At 47.0% G+C, this 20639-nt stretch overlaps 1 protein-coding gene across 1 annotated transcript in view; it reads right to left on the bottom strand.

Moving 5' to 3' along the window:
* Nucleotides 1-4588: 4588 nt before the first annotated feature.
* ELP3 (elongator acetyltransferase complex subunit 3) overlaps nt 4589-20639 on the bottom strand; it is a 157034-nt gene continuing 140983 nt past the window's right edge. The window contains exon 15 of the mRNA XM_075923284.1: nt 4589-6695. Within this exon, the coding sequence (XP_075779399.1) occupies nt 6619-6695 (77 nt within the window). The 3' untranslated portion in view covers nt 4589-6618. The remainder of the gene's footprint in view (nt 6696-20639) is intronic.

The raw sequence follows: 20639 nt of genomic DNA, 5'->3' as shown, positions 1-20639 counted from the left end.
CTTTCTACTTGCACAAACCTAACCCCGCCCCTTCACTATATTCCTTGGCTCACTCTCCCCCATCCTCCTCCCTTTCACTGAGCTTGGACAGGGGTTTGAGGTGCAGGAGGGGGCTCCAGATTGAGGGGTGGGGAAGCGCCCAAGGCTGGGGCAGGCGCTTACCTTGGACAGCTCCTCGTCAGAGGCAAGCAGGGCTAAGGCAGACTCTCTGCCTGTCCTGGCTCGGCGCTGTGTTCCGGAAGTAGCCACAAAGTCTGGCTCATAGATGAGGGGGAAGGAGGCTTTGCGTGCTGCTCTTGCCCACAGGCACTGCCTCTAAAGCTCCCATTGACCATGATTCCCAGCCAATGGAAGTGCAGAGCTGGTGCCCCTGCCCAAGAGACGGACCTGCTGCTTGCTTCTGGGGCACAGTGTGGAGCCCGACCAGGTAGGGATTAGCCTGGCTAGCAGTGCCAGTGTCCCTTTTCAACTGGGCATTCTGGTAAAAAAAATGGACACTTGACAACCAGGAACAACCTGGACACTTGACAACCAGGGAGCCCCCAAAGGCACTGCATTTTTGCTCCCCTGCAAGCCTCCTCCTTCCCCAGCCCAGCACACGGCCAGCCCCTTGTGCAAATGGCAGCAGGGACCTTTGGCTGCTTTTTACTTTGCAGAACATTTCTTTCAGCTTCCAAAGGTGAAAGCGAGGTTCTGATTCCTCCCCCCACTCCTTCCTTAGTTGCGTCATCGCCACAGGGAAGGGGGCTGCTGAAGTGCTCTGTTCCTTCACGTGGAAGAAGCCCCAGCCCCGCTTCTCCATACTTATTCACCCGCTGGCCAGGAGGTGGATGAGTCTATAGAAGTCTTCAACCAAGACTAAAGGGAAGGGCTTGCTCTTTTCCCTCTCTCCTCTCTACCTGCCTCCCAAACCAGGTAACAGCAGCAAGGGGCATCATGACAACACAGATAGGCTATGTCTACAGTGGCGGGTTATTGAGCAAGAACGGCTGTTCTTTCAGAAAGCGTCCATACTGCCCACCCGCTCTTGCGCAAGAATATTTACAGTACAGCGTGGTAAGGGAGGGCTTCTTGCGCAAGAGCTGAACTCTTTTTTAACAGGTATAAGAACTCTTGCACAGGAGCTCTTACGCAAGAGGGCAGTGTGGACGCTCGGCAGGGATTTTTTGCGCAAGAAATCCCTATGGCTAAAACGGCCATCAGAGCTTTCTTGCGCAAAAGCACAGCTCACACAGGGCAGATGTTCTTGCGCAAGAAGCTGCCAGTATAGACACAGCCATAGCGTATGCCAAAGAAATGGATGGCTGAAGCTCAGCTGAGCTGAGCGCAGCCTTAATATTATGGTCATTTACTACTAATTCCTGGATTGTTGTGCCACTGTGTTTGCAGCAAACCTACCACTATTCAAGGAACACAGTGCTCCACCTCCACTCCTTCCTGAGAGGTTATAGCACTGAAAGATACCCAACAGACCTGACTTTCTTCGGATATTGGGTAAAGCAGATGCCCTTGGAACATACATGCCCAGGACATCTGGCAAAGCCCTCCTCTCGGAACATTCCATGCCAAATCTACTACTTCTGCTGTCACAGTTCAAATAGGGAGCTTCATGTCATTCAACAAAAAGCTGGAAAAAGAAACCTGCTTGAGGCTGATCAACACTAGATCTGCCACTAACAAGCAACGGACAATACATGCTTTATCAGCGATGAAGTGCCCGATATTAGCTTGTATCACCAAGACCTAGTTGGACGACACTGCAAACTCCGTGCTAGCTTATCTCATTGCCCTAGAATACTTGGTACACCCGATGATCACAGGAAAGTATTCAGAGGGCTGTGCAATCTCCCTTGGTTGAAGTTTCACACCCACAACTGGTCAATTTAGTCTAGAGTTTAGAAATATTCTTTGATTCCTCATGGATGCTAAGCTCTCACATCACAAGAACTGCAAGCAATGCTTTCTGCCATCTCCAGTTGGCTAGGAGACTTCATGTCATCTTGGCAGAAGAAAACTTGGCATCAGTTATTCCTGCCTTCATCACTTCTCACCTAGACTACAGCAATGAAACATATAGCACTTAGGAAACTCCAAGTAGTACAAAAAAACTGCAGCATGTGTCCTCAGCCACCTGGATTACTGAGAACACAACACACCTGTCTTTTACTTCCCACAGAATCTGTATGAAGTTCAAGATCCTGGGCATTATCTTCCAAGCGCTCCATGCCCTGGCTCCAGGATACCTAAAAGACTATCCAAGGGTCCGTGGCAAAGACCATGATTGATAACTTTGTTCCTCTGACACTTTCTCCAGGGGTGGTCTGAGACTGTGGAATCAACTTACCCAGGAATTAAGGACCATCACAAATGTCATCACTTTTCCCGCTGCAAGGGGCATTTCTATGACTTTAACATAAATACACAGCAACTGGTATATTTATTTAATAACGAAACCCCTGACAATCAAGATATTCTGCTGCACACATTTCCCCCTCTGGAGAACAAACACCATGTGACCACTCAATAGTTACTACAGAAAGGTGCTCAGATACAGTGAGGACGAGCGTGGAATAGAGACCTAACAGAATCGAGATGACATATTTACAAAAGGCACTCCAACGTACAGGTTCCCATATACCAGGACTACTCAACATGCAGCCTGCGGTCCGTTTGTTTGCGGCCCGCAGTGTGTTTGGATTTATGAAGGGCTCAACACGAGACCTGCAGGTGGGAGCCAAAACAAAAAGCTAGTCAATAGAATGGTCCTCTGTTGATATGTGTTTTAGTAGTCAAATTCCTGGACTGTCATTGCTCATTAAAAGTACTATCATATGGGTGAAAATCGGGTAAATATTGTATTTTATTAATATCAGCAGAACTAACTTAAATGGGGCCTACGTGTTGTGTAGTCTTGCCTTAATCTTTGTATTCATGCCCGTCAGTGTGAAAGAAGCTATTTGCATATACTTGCATATATATTTGCATGTATATGCAACCACACTTAAGTTGCTGCCCTTGGCATGTGCTGTATCACTGTGGCCCCCAGGGCTTCCAACGTTGGGTAGCCCTGTCATATACTTTTAAAAACAGAGCTAAGGAATCATTACCCATCAGTGAAGGGCAGCTCCCTCTAGGGGGCAATGTGGCAGCTGTGTGTTCACAGCAATGTCACACAAGGATTTAGGCCAAGAAATGAAGAAAACTTTGTCCAGTTGAAACTGCCAGGGGAATTCAGCCCAGCACAAATGGATTACTCAACATGTAACGTGCACAGGATGCTACTGTTAACACCAGTGGACTGCAAAGAGTTGATATTTTTTGGAATGCTGACTGTAGAGGACTCTATAGCAACACTGGCTCTAGGGTCCTATGTCATCAGGGTGTGGCCAAGAGGGGCTAACGAAACTGGGTTCTGGCAGAAGCAGAGTAACTGCAGGAAGAAGACCGAGAACCAAGAGCGGATCTGTAAAAGGAAAACTAGAAAGTAGATTTTTTTATCTTTTGATGCTTATTGAAGAAGCGAGAAAGTTGCTCGAGAGGTTTTTTTAAACCTTGGAAGTATCACAAGTGTCAAATCCGGTCTTCTCTGATTTTGTGGAAGACCTAAAGGTTTCAGAAATGTCCATTTTGAGAACTCAGACTCATAGACTTTAAGGTCAGAAGGGACCATTATGATAATCTAGTCTGACCCCCTGCACAGTGCAGGCCACAGAATCTCACCCACCCACTCCTAGAATAATCCTCTCACCTATATCTCAGATATTGAAGCCTTCAAATACTTTGAAGACCCCAAGATGCAGAGAATCCTCCAGCTGTGATCTGTACCCCATGCTACAGAGGAAGGCGAAAAACCTCCAGGGCATCTACCAATCTACCCTGGAGGAAAATTCCTTCCCGACCCCAAATATGGCGATCAGCTAAACCCTGAGCATGTGGGCAAGACTCAGCCAGACACCCAGAAAGTTCTCTATAGTAACTCCTATCATCTTCTCCACTGACCTATTTCCCACTGATAATGAATGGTCAATTAGTTACCAAGATCATGTTATCTCATCAAACCATCCCCTTCATAAACCCATCTAGTTTAAACTTGAAGCCAGATAGATCTTTTGCCCCCACTACTTCCCTTGGAAGGCCGTTCCAGAACCTCTCAGCTCTTATTTAAAGGATAACAGGGGGAGTTATTGAATCGTAAAGCAAGAGTTTTATTTTTATTCCAAGTGTATCTCAATCATGTAAGCTAAGCAGGTGATGATAAAACAAGCTAGCCCTCAAAGAGAATTTTAAATTATCTGAATAAAAATAATCTTTCCTTAACTAACGAGGTTTGATTTCATCTGTATTTATGATGTCAGATTTCTACCAGTTCTCCATTTAGTCTCGCAAGAAAGACCTGTAAAAAAAAAACCAAACCAAAACAACAAACCCCTCCAGCAGAAATACCCTTCCAAACACCCTTTTCTTCTCGGAAAAGCAGGCTGTTTGTATATACCATTAGAAAGTAAAAATGGCATAGTATTTTCCTACCTCTGAGTTAAGCTGGTCTGGGTGCAGTTTAGTCACTGAACTATTAAAACGCAGGACACCATTCAGAAGTTCACACTTTAATAATAAAAAGTTTGTCAGGATTCTTGGCACATTCTGTTAAGATTCTCTCCAGAAAGGAGGCAGGTCTACAGCCTGCCCATATTTCTCCCCTTCCTGGGTTTGGTGTGCGTCAGCAAACGTCAGAGCAGCTTCAACCCCTGACCCCAGAAGCCAATGTTTTGAAGCGGCAATAGATCGCAGTGGCAGTCATGCTTACTGAACAGCATTGAAACGCAACCGCAGAGACTCTCTCCAAGTGAATGGCACGTGTCTATGGGCAGCTATTACAGGGCAATTTCCAGAAGACTTGGGGCAGATTCACTTATCAGGTGTAAAATGCTGAGCTCAATACACGTGGCTTCCCTTCATTTCAACCCCAGTTCAGTCTGAAAGTCTATAAAAGAGTCCAAGCTGCTCCTCTCTAGCATGCAGAGATGCATTCTAATGCAATCCATTCCATTTTTGCTGCATGGCTTCCACTGACTTTAATGAGTCCAACAGCTAAAATCTAGCTTTATGCATCTAAAAATATACTTCTGAGTGCCTGAATATTGGACCACCAAGCTGTGGTGTAGCCACAGGTGGGCCTGAGTGGGCCGTGGCCCATCCACTTATCATCCAGACCCATCCCCCCAATCCCAGCTTTACTTCTGCTATACTGCTTGCCCTGCTTAGCTGGTCTGACATTCTTGCCAGGGAGCAGGGTAGGGGTCAGGCCATGGGAGTCAGGACTGGAATCCGGGATCAGGGCATGGGGCTTGGTATGGAGCCTGGTGGGGGACTTGTTCTGCTCCTCCTGCTCTTGCCCGGGAGTGGCATTTGAGTATGGCAGCTTGTAAGCCCCTGACCCCACACCCCAGCTGGATCGTGGCAAGCACCTGTGGCCTGACCCTGCTCTCTGGCAGGAGTGCCGAGCGGGCAGATTGGGCCAAGTCCCCGCAGCCCAACCCCACCCTCTGGCAGGAGCACTGGGTGGGCAGATTGGACCAAGCCCCTGTGGCCTGACCCTCTCTCTGCTGATGGAGCTGGGCATGCCCTAATGCCCTACCCCTTCCTCCAGGAGAGTGCCAGGCAGGGGAACAGTGCAGGAAGGGGTCCACCTTTTACCTTTCCTCGCCCCCCAGGGCACTGGAAGTGGGGAGAGGTGGCCCTGATTGTTCCTGTCCTTGCCTCCTCACCCTAACCGCCCTCCCTCTCTCCCCCCATCCCAGTCTGCCTACGCCACTGTCACCAAGAGCATTCAGCAGCCTGCTCTACCCCGGGATTCCCCAAAAGAGGGGACTGGGCCATGGTGAATACATGAGCTGAACACGCAGCCTTTACACACTGATGTTTGCAGCTTGGCCTTACATTGGATAATTATTCGGACTCTTCTGGGAAGGGGAATAAGACTGTTGTTAAAATCTCTCGTTGCTCATATGAATTTAGGCTCTGTATTGTGCACCACATTTTTAGACTATCCAAACTGTTCACAAATCCTCCCATCCCACCCACATAGAGCTACCCCAAAATAATTCACTCTTGTTACTCAGGATCAGAAGACAGGCAGCCTAGCTTAAAAAGAGATGCCCACACTAATGCAAGCCCAATTTCAACTGCCTGCAAGCCTGCCATGACCAAGTTTTAACCATCACGCTAATGACATTATAATGGAAGTGCAGATAGAAAGGGAGCAAGATGTTCAACTGGGCCCCCTAAAATGAGACTCTTCCATCAGCAAAGCAGTGCAGCTCTGCTTGTTTCACTGCACAAGTACACCAACTCCAGCAGTACCGTGTCAGCTAATGAGATGTGTGGTTCTCTCATGAGATCCCCTGGAGGCCCTTTCAGGAGAGACCCTCCTGGGATAGATTTCAATTTGTGGTAGGGGACTCCAGCAGAACAAATACTTAGCAACAAGCAGATCTCTGGTTTAAACTTGCAATCTTCCCCCCGGAGCTTTCTTGCCAGGGTTAGTTGGGATCTTCTCTGCTGTGTTTCCAGCAGCTGGGCTGGTATGAAGATGGGTTTCAATGCCTCTGGTTAAGGGCATTAGTCCAGCCTTTTCATCATATATGGTCCTTCCAGCTCATAACCAATCTTCCTGTAATAATTCCTGGTGCCGACTCCTGCAACAAAACAGAGAGGCAAAACTAATCAGTGCAAGAGATCAGGCCCTGGAAACCAGAGATATGCAGACAAATGATTTTCACCATTGAGACATGTAGTACAGGTTGAACCTCTCTAGTCCGTAACCTGACTAGTGCTGAACCAGAGAATTTGCCAGACCACGGGAGGTCAGTATTGTCTAGCAGCATTACCAACACTTCCACTGCTGACTGGGCTCTTAGAAAACATTTGGGGTAATTTAGAGCTAAATAACACAGAGAGCCAGGACTGGTGGCTGTAAACAAACTTTTTGGGACCACGGGAAACTTGGCCACACCTGCGATAAGTGGACACTCGGCTCACTCAAAACCTTGGATGTTGCCAGACCAGATTGTGCCAGACTGGAGTAGTTCAAGTAGAGTTCAGCAAAGTTACTCAGAGCAGTCCTGTTTTGCTGAAGGGTTCTGGAGACATTTGAACAATGACGTTTCAGTGTGACACCATCAGTTATGTGAACAACACTCCCAATTGTATTATGCTCGGCAGCAACAGAAGGAAGGCTGCAGACATGAGGGGCAGAGACCTTCATCAGTCCCAGTATAGTGACCAGAATTCCTGCCTCCTGCCCCTCACAAAATCTTTGGAATTTGGCTAGTCTGCAGACAACCTCTGCCTGGGGATGACCTAGTCCCTTTGGGGCTAAGTGATAAACCAGACAGATAGATCATTTACTGGAACAAGCTCACCTACTCTCTTACAATCTGAAGCAAAGGCAGAGAGACCAGAATTTTCAATGGGGCCTGAGAGAAATGTGCCCAATGTACAGAAAGTCAAAAATCAGTGGAAGTCAGGTGCCTAAACTCCTTGGGGTAAATCCTTGCCACTGGCCCATCAAGGCTGCTACCATGTCTGGGCTGTGGGGCATGAGTCCATAGCATTCTAGAAAGACTATGCTCTGCTTTTGAGGACAGGTGTGTAGGAACTTGGGTAAAAGAGCCGAACTGAGCCACACACCTCCCCTTCTTCCCGTGAAGAGGGATGATTGTAAGTAGAGACGGAGCGGTACAATTAGAATAACCATTTAATGTTCCTGAGTATCAAGAGCTCGAGGACAAGTTTAACACAAAGCACAGGCGAGGCGCTCTTGAGAGGCCGAGCTGCAGCTGCAAACATTATGACAGATGGCTGAAGAGCCCTGAAACACAGCATGCTCAGTCTTCACTTGGCTCCAAAATGTACAAGTGGGCCCTGCAGTCACAAATTCAATTTCCTCATTAAAGGGGAGGCTTTAGAATGCGATTGTTCTTAAACAGGCTCTTCTGCCTCCTTCCTCTTTTCTTCCTTAATTAGATCCTGTGGCGAGCAACTCCCGGATAAGCCGGCTGCCCTGGAATAACACTGGCTGTTCAATAACATCCAACAGAAGGACAGCATGTCAGGAGAGTAATAACAGCCACCCACACCTTATCTCTAATTGTACGCAGATGCAGGCATCAGTCATCAAATGAGGGGCAAGAGAGGACAAACAGACAAACCCTTCTCAGTGCTTTATGGAATCACTGGTAGTCAGGCTGGCTGACAGGGACAGAAAATGCCTGGCCCGGACTAAAGAAACAACCGACCCTTAAACATCTTTGTTTCTAAACTTGTCCTTGCCTGGAAAACGTGGCACTTGAGAACTGGCTCTTTACCTATCCAGGAATTAACCACATTACTGCTTAGAGACTGAATCAGTCCAGTTATCAACCCTTCTGTCATGGGTGGCCGGTATCACAGGCAGCAGAAGGCACCGACTTCCCAAACTGCCTCCCCAGGCCCCACCTGTGTTCCAACGGAGTCCCCCACACCCACTCCCAAGCCTGCTCTTGTGGTGTCAGAAGCTGGGGCAGGCAGTCTGGGGACTGCGCTGTGCCACCTGACATCCTAGCACTGGGGCTACTCTGGCCACCCAGTGCTGGGGCTGGCGGCTTGGTTGCATGGTGGGAGAACTTCCTGGTTAGGGATTCAGCCTGGGGCTGCACAGCCCACCGGCTCTCCGGGGCCACCCGCCAGCTCATCTGGGGGCAGGGACAGGGATGTAAGCAACTAGTCGACTACCCGGTAAGCAAAAGTCTATTGGACAGTTAACTAGTGATGCAACTAGTCGCTTTCCCCCTTGCTGCCTCTATCAGAGAGAGGTGGCGGGGGGAGGGGAGAGCAGGTGCTGGGGGAGAGCCAGCTAAAAAGAGGCCCCCACTAGCCCCGCACTCCCTGTGGGACTCTTGTACATTTCAAAAGCAGGGACTTTTGAACCGGACTCCCTGGTTGGGGCTCAGACTGGGGCGCTGCAGGGAGTGCGGGGCTTCCACTTTTGAACTGTCGCAAGAGCCATGCAGGGCTCTTGCTACAGTTCAAGGGCAGAGGCGCCCTTATAGACTAATCGAATAGTCGATAGAAATCCCACCGACTATTCAATTAGTTAATTAATCGAAATTTAACATCCCTAGGCAGGGGGCTAGGGCCAGCAGCCACATTGCGTGTGTGGGTGGGGGGGGGGGGGGGCACTGAACATGTGTCAGCAGCAGCCATGGGCAGGGGGAAACTAGGCTCCAGTGGGCATAGAAGGACCTCGGACGCAAGGGGTGGGGCTGGAGAGGCTTGCCTCCCAAAGCCACGGGGTTGCCCACTGCTCTTGCTTTCTGTTCCCACTACACAACTCTGAGTAAATTTCCCCTCGGCCATGTTAATTCTTTGGGATGTTTGTGTAAAAGCATTTTCCTTGGACTTTATTTTTAGTATTGCAACCAAGCTGCTTAAATACTGAGCCACGGGATGTCCGCCAAGCTGCGTGAAGACGCTAACACCCCGGTGAAGCAGGAGTCGCCACCCTTTTACAGGGGGGGTAGCTGAAGAAGAGACAATAGAAGAAAAATATCTTGCAGACAAGCTTCCACACTATGACGAACAGCGATCTGCGGCTTGCTTTTCCATGAGACAGGTGCTCTGAGGGTAGGTACTGCCTGCTTGCTGAGTCAGCTGCAAAGTGACAGAGTTATAGACTCACTGAAACCAGAAGGGACTACCATGACCATCTAAGTCTGATCTCCCAAACATCCCAGGCCTCAATAACACTCACTCACTCCTACAATAGGACTACATGATCAAGTTACAGAGAATCAACTATTTACAGGCCACCCTTGCACTTATGACCTAATTGGTTCCTGGAGAACCGTCGTAAGTCAGGATGTCATAAGTTGAACCCTTATTGCCCGTAGGGGCAATGTTATGAATGGGGGGTCCCATTCCTGGCCCGCTTTGTCTCCTGGGAGTTGTAGTCTTCTGGAGCCAGCAGCGCGAACAGCACCCAGAGCCTGCCAGGGGCTGTGCTGGGAGGTAGGCAGCCCCCAGAGCAGGGCGGTTGTAAATGCAGGTGGTTTCATATTGGGCAGTCGTAAGTTGGGGGTCACCAGTACTCGAGCTCAAACCAGCAAGTAATCCATGCCCCACACTGAAAAGAAAGGTGAAAAACCCCAGGCTCCCTGCTAAGCTCACTTGGGGGAATATTTCTTCCTGACCCCAAGTAACTCAAAGCCCTCTCCCCATGCAGGATCTGATCTCTGGCCACTGCAGACATTTGCTGAAAGCAGTTGCAGATAAGGCCATGTGCCATTGTTGGCAATCTCAATACACCATCCCCTCCATAAATTTATCCACCTCCGCCTGAAGGGTTTTTTGTCCCCACTGCTTCCTTTGGGAGGCTGTTCCAGACTGCCAGTCCTCTGCTGGTTAGAAAGCTTTGTGTAATTTCAAGCCTAAACTTGTGGATGGCCAGTTTATATTCAGTTGTTCTTTTGCTAACACTGGCCCTTAACTCCCCTTCCTCCCTGGTATTTATCCCTCTGATGTATTTACAGAGAACAGTTATATCTACTCCCAGCTTTCGTTTCGCTGGGTTAAACAAGCCAACTTCATTATGTCTCCTGTCCTAAGGTCACTTCTCCATCCTTCAGATCACATTAGTAGCCCTTCTTCTGCACCTGTTCCAGTTTGAATGTATCTTTCTTCAACATTGGGGACCAGAACTGCACACAGTATCCCAGTCTCACTACTGCCTCGTATGATGGTAAATCAACTCTTCCCCATCTCTACTGGAGATATCTTGCCCGATGCATCCCAGGATTGCATTAGCCTTTGTCATAGCTGCAGCATACTGTGACTGACCAATATACTCCACTCTTTCTGCTCCTCTGTGGCTTCCTACTAAGAAGTCCCCAGCTTAAACCACACACTAGTGGTCAGTCCCCAAAAGCTTGATTTGCATCATTACATTTCATCCTGTTTCTATTATTCAAGTTTTCAAGGTTGCCCACATTTTCTCGTATGATATTCTGGTCCTCCTCCCTGCTGGCAATATCTTCAACTTTGTGTCCTCTGCAAATTGTATTCACACATTCCGACTCTTGGTCCATTAATGAAAATGTTCCACAAAATTGGTCCCAAGACTGATCCCTGAGGAACTCCACTAGTAATCACCCTGCAGCCTGACAGGTCACATAACAGCATGATCTCCCCTGGGACCAGTTCCGTATCCACCTTTAATTCTGGTATTGATCCTCCTTTTCTCCAATTTTATGGATGGTTTTCCATTTGGAACTGTATCAAATGCTTTACTAAAAACCAGGTAGATCTATTGTATTTCCTTTGTCTAGAAAACCGGTTACCTTCTCAAGGAATAATCAGATTGGTCTGGTTTGACATACCTGTTGTAACCCTGCTGTACTTTGTCCAATTACTGTTTACTTCTATGTCCTTAACTACTCTTTCAAAATTTCATCTATGACCTATGCATGTGCTATTTCATCCTCAGCAATTTCTCCAGGTTTCCACTTTTTATAGGATTCCTTTTTGATTGTCAAGTCAACTGAAGACCTTCCAATGGAGCAATACTGACCTCTTAATATTCCTGTATCTCTCCTTTTATCGGGAGAATTTACTGTAGCACCTGTAGAGTCTCTCTGAGTGATTGCCAGCTCTCCCGAATTCCCTTTTCTCTTTGATTTATTTCCCATGGGGCCTTACATATCAGTTCTGAGATTTCTGAAGGCTGCTTTTTTGAAATCCATTATCCTTATTCTGCTGCTCTCGCTCCTGCCTTTCCTTAGACTCAATCTCCATCTCTGTGTGCCAGTTTCATTTGCCTGTTTTCAGGGATCACTGACTTCTACTGAGCAAAGACACCACAGCACCACTTCAGAACCTCTATGGTAACCCATTCACATCGTGTCCAAATATGAAGTCTGTTGACATTCCATAGCATATGTTATGCCCAAGGTCAAACAAAATACATTGCCTGAAAAGTGGTACCCTGCATTCATTCTCAGAACAGTTAAGACACCCAGAGACGCATGACAGCTCCCTGACAGTAACACGAGAGCTGCCCTGTTCCTTGACCAAGAGACTACTTCATTTAAAAGATTAATGAAGCCTCAGTATTAAAAAACCTCTTGAAACTGAACAGTTACTAATTCTGATCGTTAGTGTTAAGAACACCTTGATCTGTGCTATTTAAATGCCCTCTTCAAGATAAAGACTTAGGGAGTTTGGGAGAGGGGTTAAAAGTATTGTAGTGTCGGAGGTTTGTATCAGGTGCACTAATGTCAGAACTATTAAACAGAGCTAGTTCTGTGAGAGTATGTCAACACTACAAAGTTAATTTGAACTAACAGCCGTTAGTTCGAATTAACTTTCATAAGCGCTACACATGCAAACCGCTAGTTCAAACTTAATTCGAACTAGCGGAGCGCTTAATTCGAACTAGGTAAACCTCATTCTACGAGGACTAACGAATTAAGTAGTTCGAATTAAGTAGTTTGAATTAAGGGCAGTGTAGCCACTTAATTTGAACTAGTGGGAGGCTAGCCCTTCCTAGCTTGCCCTGGTGGCCACTCTGGGCACAACCAGGGAAACTCTTCTGCCCCCCTCCCGGCCCCAGAGCCCTTAAAGGGGCACAGTCTGGCTACGGTGCCCGTGCCAGGTGCAAGCCTGCCTGCACCCAGCCAGCAGACCCTGCACCTGGCACGGCACGAGCCAGCCACCCGCTGCCACCCAGCCCTTCGCCTCTTCCCGGGACCGCAAGAGGTGGGCGCCCACCTGGTCTAGTGCGGAGATCGTGGACCTCATCCAGGTTTGGGGGGAGGCCTCCAATGTCCACGACCTCCGCACTAGGCACAGAAAAGTGGCTGTCTAGGGCAGGATAGCTGCCAGCCTGGCCACCAAAGGCCACATGCTAACCTAGGAGCAGGTTTGCATGAAAATCAAGGTGGTCCAGTGAGACCCCCGACCCTGAGCCCTGAGCTTAGAACATAAGAATGGCCATACTGGGTCAGACCAAAGGTCCATCTAGCCCAGTAGCCAGTCTGCCGACAGCGGCCAACACTAGGTACCCTGGAGGGCATGGACCGAAGACAATGACCAAGCCATTTGTCTTGTGCCATCCATCTCCAGCCTTCCACAGAGGCCAGGGACACCATTTCTACCCCCTGGCTAATACCACTCCATGGACCCAACCTCCATGACTTTATCTAACTTCTCTTTAAACTCTGTTATAGTTCTAGCCTTCACAGCCTCATGCGGCAAGGAGTTCCACAGGTTGACTATTTGCTTTGTGAAGAACAACTTTCTTTTATTAGTTTGAAGCCTGCTACCCATTCATTTCATTTGGTGTCCTCTAGTCCTTATATTATGGGAACTAATGAAGAACTTTTCTTTATGCACCCTCTCCACACCACTCATGATTTTATAGACCTCTATCATATCCCCCCTCAGTCTCCTCTTTTCTAAGCTGAAAAGTCCCAGTCTCTTTAGCCTCTCCTCATATGGGACCTGTTCCAAACCCCTGATCATTTTAGTTGCCCTTTTTGGAACCCTTTCCAAGGCCAAAATACCTTTTCTGGGGTGAGGAGATCACATCTGTACACAGTACTGAAGATATGGCGTACCATAGTTTGATACTTCCCCTCCTCTTTCATCCCCTGGCTTCTCCCTTCCAGCTCCCTCCTTCCAGGTTTCCCCCTCCCCTCTCCCACCCTTTCTCTTCCCCTCTCCCACCTCCTTTTCCCAGTCTCTCCAGAGGTTAATCCCCCCCCCCCCCAGTTTTGTTAAATAAAGAGAGTTTCTATTTTTGAACATGTGTCCTTTATTTTTTACATCAGGAAGGGGGGCTAGGAAGGGGTAAGTGGAAGGAGGTGAGGGAGGAATGGGGTATGAGCCCGCGATGGGGAGGACTGGGGTGGCTCTGCGGGCTCCTTGGGGTGGAAGTTCTCCTGCAGCCTCCCCAATTAATCCCCCCCCGGATGGCAGCCTGCGGCAAGTGCAGCCGGGCTGATGGCCAAGTGCTGTGATGTGCCGAGTGTGGGCACTCAGGGCACTCCAAGTCAGGTCTGCTTTGCTGTTGCCTCCTCGAGGTAGACAAGCAAGCAAGGAACCCTGAGAACTGTCTGTCCGGGGTGGGGGTCGGGTCCCTTTAAGCACAGCCCTCGGCTAGCCTGAGACAGCAGCTCCATGCTCTAAGTCCTAACCCGATGCCCTGCCGGCACTGCTTCCCGCCAACCTAAACTTCGGTTCACTCAATGTGGACATGCTAGCTCGAATTAGCAAAACGTTAATTTGAACTAGTTTTTAGGTCTAGATGCACTAGTTCGAATTAACTAATTCGAATTAAGTTAGTTCGAATTAGTGCTGTAGTGTAGACATACCCTGAGACTCCCGCTTATTCCCACTGTGGCCAGTTGTCAAGCTTTAAGGCCCTGCGTAGAGATGCAAAACTACTTAGCTGACTTAGCCTGGCAGCTGCACCAGGAAGGTCTCATGTGTGTTTCTAAACCAAAAAGGTATGGGAAGGAAGAGGAAGCCTTAGAACTAGTAATCTCAGGGAAGAGCTCAGGTTACTGGTCATGGTAAACACAAAGATCATGGAAACCAGATGTACAGTATCAGGAAAAAGGCCTATCCCTGAGGTCGTTACAGTAGCTTCCTCTGAGAGCTGCCAGCTCCACACACAGGTCTGACTAACACAGAGGAACGTGAGGGCTTCAATTCATAGATGAGAAAACAGTGCAAAGAGGCAGGTTTAAATGTATTATGCACCAGGGAGCTTTAGAAAGAAGGGAGAGCCGACACAGAAGAGAGGGACTGGATATTAACCAAAACAGAATGGACTGCTAGCACACAAAGTTAACCAGTTAATGGGGGATAACTTGAGCTAAGAGCTGGGAGAAAGCAAAGAGGTGTTGAGGAATACATCAGCCGGACAAAATACCCACTAGGAATGTCAGTAATACCAAGGTATTTGTGTCTGATAAAAAAAACTGTGTCGGATGAAGGTCAGAAAAATGTGCCTCTTTGGAAAAATTACAGGGTATCTAACCAAGAAGTGAAATAAAAATAGTACGCAGTGAAAAACCATGTGTTTCTACACCAATGGGGAAAGCTTGAAAGTAAAAGCCGGTAAATTGGAATCCCTGGCAACAGAGGACTAGCTTAATATAATATACATTACTGAAATACGGTGGAAAAATACACCATTGGCATACTAATAACTGCCTAAAAATTGTACAAGAAGGAAAGGGGACACGGGGGAATAGCACTATACATGAAAGATTCATACTATCAAACGCAGGGGAAGGCAAAATATAGCCTGCAGACCGCATCCGGCCTGCTAAACTGCTGGATTTGGCCCACACTCAAAGCGGCCGGCTGCGGAGCCTATGTGCTCTCAGCGCACTGTGTGACCCTTCTTGGACCCAGGAAGAAGAACTTGAATTTTATCACAAGAGAGCTTGAAAAAAAAAAAAGCCACCTGAGTGCTCTGATTTCTGACCTCTGGGCTACAGTTTAAAATATAGTGAATGGGAAGGGTAGGCACATGGACTTAGCACAGAGAAGTTTAACTAAACAACAAAACAAAGAAAATAATCCAATCACGTCTAAGTAGACATTTCATTCCCTATCTACTTATGATCTGTGCTTCAAGGTCCAGTCCATTTCCATGCCTAATATGCCTTGTCAGCATGGTAGTTTTGCCTGGTTTAATTCATCTGGTTTCCCTAGCTCCTGGCTTAAAAACTCACACAAAGAAAAACAGCAGGCAGGTATATCTTCCCATTCAAATTTCAACACCTTCTCCCATTGGCTCTCCTGGCTCCCTGTCAACACCTCCTAGCTATCTGAGTGTAACCCGTTAGTCACCAAATGCTGGCCAGCACTCCTCCTATCCATCACAGAGGGCCACTCCAAGAATTTGGTAAATGGTCGAGGGCCGCACTCTTCTATGATATTAATGGAGGAGCTGCAGGGTCTGTGATGGAGGTTGGGTGCAGAAGGGACTCTGGCCCAAGGGCTATATTTTACCTTCCCCTGCTCTAGGCAATGGCGATCTGCACTGTGGCAATCTCTGATGAGAGGCCTGATTGTACCAGCTTGTAGGTACAGGGGCCTTAGCCAGGTCCATTGCCTGGCTTAGCGTCTGCAATGCTGGCCAGCTTACTTGCTCTTTGACCATGGGGCCTGCCCCAGGCATGATGGTCCTACGAGTGGCCAGGACATCTGCCACTCACAGGAGCTGGCGGTGTGTCCTTGGCTGGGTTAGGAGGTCCAATCAGGCAGGTGGTCTAAGAGGGCTTTTGCCCAAAGCCCCCTCCACACGCCAGTGGGGGAGAAAGGTGTGGGGCAGATTTTGGTGCCAGCAGTGTGCTGCATGCTGATGCCAAAGTGCTGGGCGTGGAGTCCAAGAGAGAGGTCTCTGAGGCTGGATGAAGCACAGCCCCCATGAGGAGAGTTCCCAAGTGACTATCCCACTCCTTTTGAGTTTGAGGGTGAAAAGTTTTTTCAGATCTTGCAATTTTCCTTTCTAAGGGACTCCCCCATACACTTTAAACCAGTAGTTCCCAACCTGTGGTCCACAGACCCCTGGTGGTCTGTGATGGTACTGCGGGGGGGAGGGGTTATGGAAAATTTAAAAATAAGGATCGGGCCCACCATTTACTTTTCTTTTTTTTCTTTCTCCAGGGTGGGGAAGGGGGTGGGGAGTCAGTGAAATTTTAATAGATTGAAAAGGGGTCCCTTTTGCTCGAAAAGGTTGGGAACCACTGCTTTAAACAGCCGATCCTACAGCTTCTATGATAGCAAAAATCTCCAATGACATGGCCATGCACATGTGTAGAATGGAATCAACATGAGCATGCACTCAAGAATCTGAATTACACTTGAACAGGATGAAAATCAAGTTTAATTATGCACATGTTCAATGCCTTTCCAGCACAAACAGACCATAAACATACTCTGTCGCAATCCTGCCATGTAGGAATATACAAATGCAGCATCTCAAAAGAATCTAACAAATCCTCACTAGTCAACAGATTAAGTGAAAATGGAATAACTGTAAGATTACTAAAAGAGATACTAAGTTCATAACACTTCCATAGCAGACTCACTGAGGTGCATGAGCGACTTAGCTGCATATAGGGCCCCACATCATAAAACAACGATTACATTCTTTACAGACTAGTAGATTCAACATGTGATCTCACAGCTCTCCCTTGAAACATTTAATAAAAGTAAGCTTGGTGATTTCTATTTTCGTTTTCCTTTAAATAACTTGGCCATATCAACATTTATTTTAAGCATTTTTTTCAATCATCAATTTAAATTTTCACAATTATGCAAAATGTTGTGTTTTCCCTTAATTTTTATTAATTTAATTTTTCACAGTTGTGGAAAATTATGGGGGGCACAAGACAATAGATGGGGGTCAGACAATATTTATTTCAAGACAGAAGGATGCAAAGAGTCAAAGCTTTATAAGTAGTTAAAACACGAACTGTCAGTATCACATGTTAAACCATAACAAGTAAATATCCTTAAATCAACATCTAAGTTCTCAAGTTGTGTTTTTCTTACTCTGCCGATCTGTAGGTTTTGATGCTCAAAGATAGAAATATTCTTTGGTAAGTTTGTGGGTGTAAAGTGCATTCAATATTAGCCAACACTTAGTGATAAAACCTAATCCTTCTTCCAAGCCTTCTTATAAGCATTTAGTGGAAACATGCAACATGATATAGTAAATCTCAGCTTAGGTATACAGAACAAAATCCCCAGACTGTTTCAATCCATTCATGTGTCCAGTGCAATTCTAATTATGGCAAAACTTTCTCTGAGAGGCTCTGCAGGAAAAATTACTTCCTTTTAGGATTGCACAATATGTTGCAATCCTGTATGTTGTACAGCCCAGGCAAATTGCGAGAACTTTCCAAGTTCTGACTTCTATACAGAATGTTACTCAGATACGTTCTGGTTATAAAGATGCTAAAACAATTTTCTTGGTTAACATACAGGGTATGTCTAGACTACAGGCTTTTGTCGACAGAAGTTTTGTCGACAGATACTGTCGACAAAGCTTCTGTCGACAAAGAGCGTCTAGACTACATTCAGTTCTGTCGACAAAGCAAGCTGCTTTGTCAACATGGCAGTGTAGACGCAAAGGACAGTTTAGATGCAATAACTCCTTCTGTTGACAGAACTCTGTCGACAAAAGGAGTTATTCCTCATAAAATGAGGTTTACCAGTGTCGACAAAACTGCTGAGTTCTGTCAACGTTATGTCGACAGAACTCAGCGGTAGTGTAGACGCAGGTTTAGTTTTGTCGACAAAAGTCCACTTTTGTCGACAAAACCCTGTAGTCTAGACACACCCACAGAGGCCTTAAAGGAAGGAAGAGGAGGAAAAAAAAAGTTACATGACTCTGCCAACCCCCCTCTGCCCAATAAATCAGCAACACATCTTGAACTGTTGCATCCCAAAGAGGACCCATCATTCTTTCATTAACTGCAGATCCAACATTCTTTCATTAATAGCAGAGCCAACTGCTGGCATCTTGCAGATATAAAGGAGAACTTCAGAACTTCTGAAGTAAGAACATAAGAACGGCCGTACTGGGTCAGACCAAAGGTTCATCTAGCCCAGTATCCTGTCTACCGACAGTGGCCAGCACCAGGTGCCCCAGAGAGGGTGGACCGAAGACAATGATCAAGTGATTTGTCTCCTGCCATCCCTCTCCAGCCTCTGACAAACAGAGGCCAAGGACACCATTTTATCCCCTGGCTAATAGCCTTTTATGGACCTAACCTCCATGAATTTATCCAGCTTCTCTTTAAACTCTATTATAGTCCTAGCCTTCACAGCCTCCTCTGGCAAGGAGTTCCACAGGTTGACTATATGCTGTGTGAAGAAGAACTTTCTTTTATTAGATTTAAACCTGCTACCCATTAATTTCATTTGGTGTCCTCTAGTTCTTCTATTATGGGAACTAATAAATAACTTGTCTTTATCAGCCCTCTCCACACCACTCATGATTTTATAGACCTCTATCATATCCCCCCTCAGTCTCCTCTTTTCTAAACTGAAAAGTCCCAGTCACTTTAACCTCTCCTCATATGGGACCCGTTCCAAACCCCTAATCATTTTAGTTGCCCTTTTCTGAACCCTTTCCAAGGCCAAAATATCTTTTTTGAGGTGAGGAGACCACATCTGTACACAGTATTCAAGATGTGGGCGTACCATAGTTTTATACAGGGGCAGTAAGATATTCTGGGTCTTATTTTCTATCCCTTTCCTAATAATTCCTAGCATCCTATTTGCCTTTTTGACCGCCGCTGCACTCTGTGTGGAAGTTTTCAGAGAACTGTCCACGATAACTCCAAGATCTCTTTCCTGATTTGTCGTAGCCAAATTAGCCCCCATCATACTGTATGTATAGTTGGGGTTATTTTTCCCGATGTGCATTACTTTACACTTATCCACATTAAATTTCATTTGCCATTTTGTTGCCCAATCACTCAGTTTGGTGAGATCTTCTTGGAGTCCCTCACAGTCTGCTTCTGTCTTGACTATCCTAAACAGTTTGGTATCATCTGCAAACTTTACCACCTCACTGCTTACCCCTTTCTCCAGGTCATTTATGAATAAGTTGAAAAGGATTGGTCCCAGGACTGACCCTTGGGGTAGACCACTAGTTACCCCTCTCCAATCTGAAAATTTACCATTTATTCCTACCCTTTGTTTCCTGTCTTTTAACCAGTTCTCAATCCAAGAGAGGACCTTCCCTCTTATCCCATGGCCATGTAATTTACACAAGAGCCTTTGGTGAGGGACCTTGTCAAAGGCTTTCTGAAAATCCAAGAATACTATATCTACTGGATCCCCCTTATCCGCATGCTTGTTAACCCCTTCAAAGAACTCTAATAGATTAGTAAGACAGGATTTCCCTTTACAGAAACCATGTTGACTTTTGTCCAACAAATTATGTTCTTCTACATGCTTCACAATTTTATTCTTTACTATTGTTTCGACTAATTTGCCCGGTACTGAAGTTAGACTTACCGGTCTGTAATTGCCAGGATCGCCTCTAGAGCCCTTTTTAAATATTGGTGTCACGTTGGCTACCTTCCAGTCATTAGGTACGGAAGCCGATTTAAAGGATAGGTTACAAACCAAGTTTCCCAAGCTTATTGGGTATTCAAGTCAACTATTCATTTCACCCCATTTGATTGCTGCCTCTGTATCAGAGGCAACAAGGGGGACAGGAGCCAGTGCTGGGGGGACCCTTGGCAGGCCCAGGCTCGCTGCGGGCAGAGGCTGCTCTGACAGTAGCTCCTGTCTGCAGGGGGTCCCAGTTCCCCGCTGGGACCTCCCCCCCCCCCCAGACAGGGGCTGCTGGACCCAGAGTGAGCAAGGACTGAGCAAGCCCAGCTCAGTCCTGGCTCACGCTGGTCCAGGACCATTGCGGCTCTGCATTTTAAATGTAGTAAGAGCCAGATGGCACAATTTGGACTCAGCAGCAGATGATATCCAGACCATGTGTCGGCAGCAGATGAGTACCCTAGTCAGCACTGGAATGAGTTTGCAAGCTTGTCCCCCTCCAAGTGGGGTAT

This window comes from Pelodiscus sinensis, chromosome 3 (genome assembly GCF_049634645.1).
Source record: "Pelodiscus sinensis isolate JC-2024 chromosome 3, ASM4963464v1, whole genome shotgun sequence".
Classification (NCBI taxonomy): Eukaryota; Metazoa; Chordata; order Testudines; family Trionychidae; genus Pelodiscus; species Pelodiscus sinensis.
This window is presented reverse-complemented; position numbering and strand designations above follow the sequence as displayed.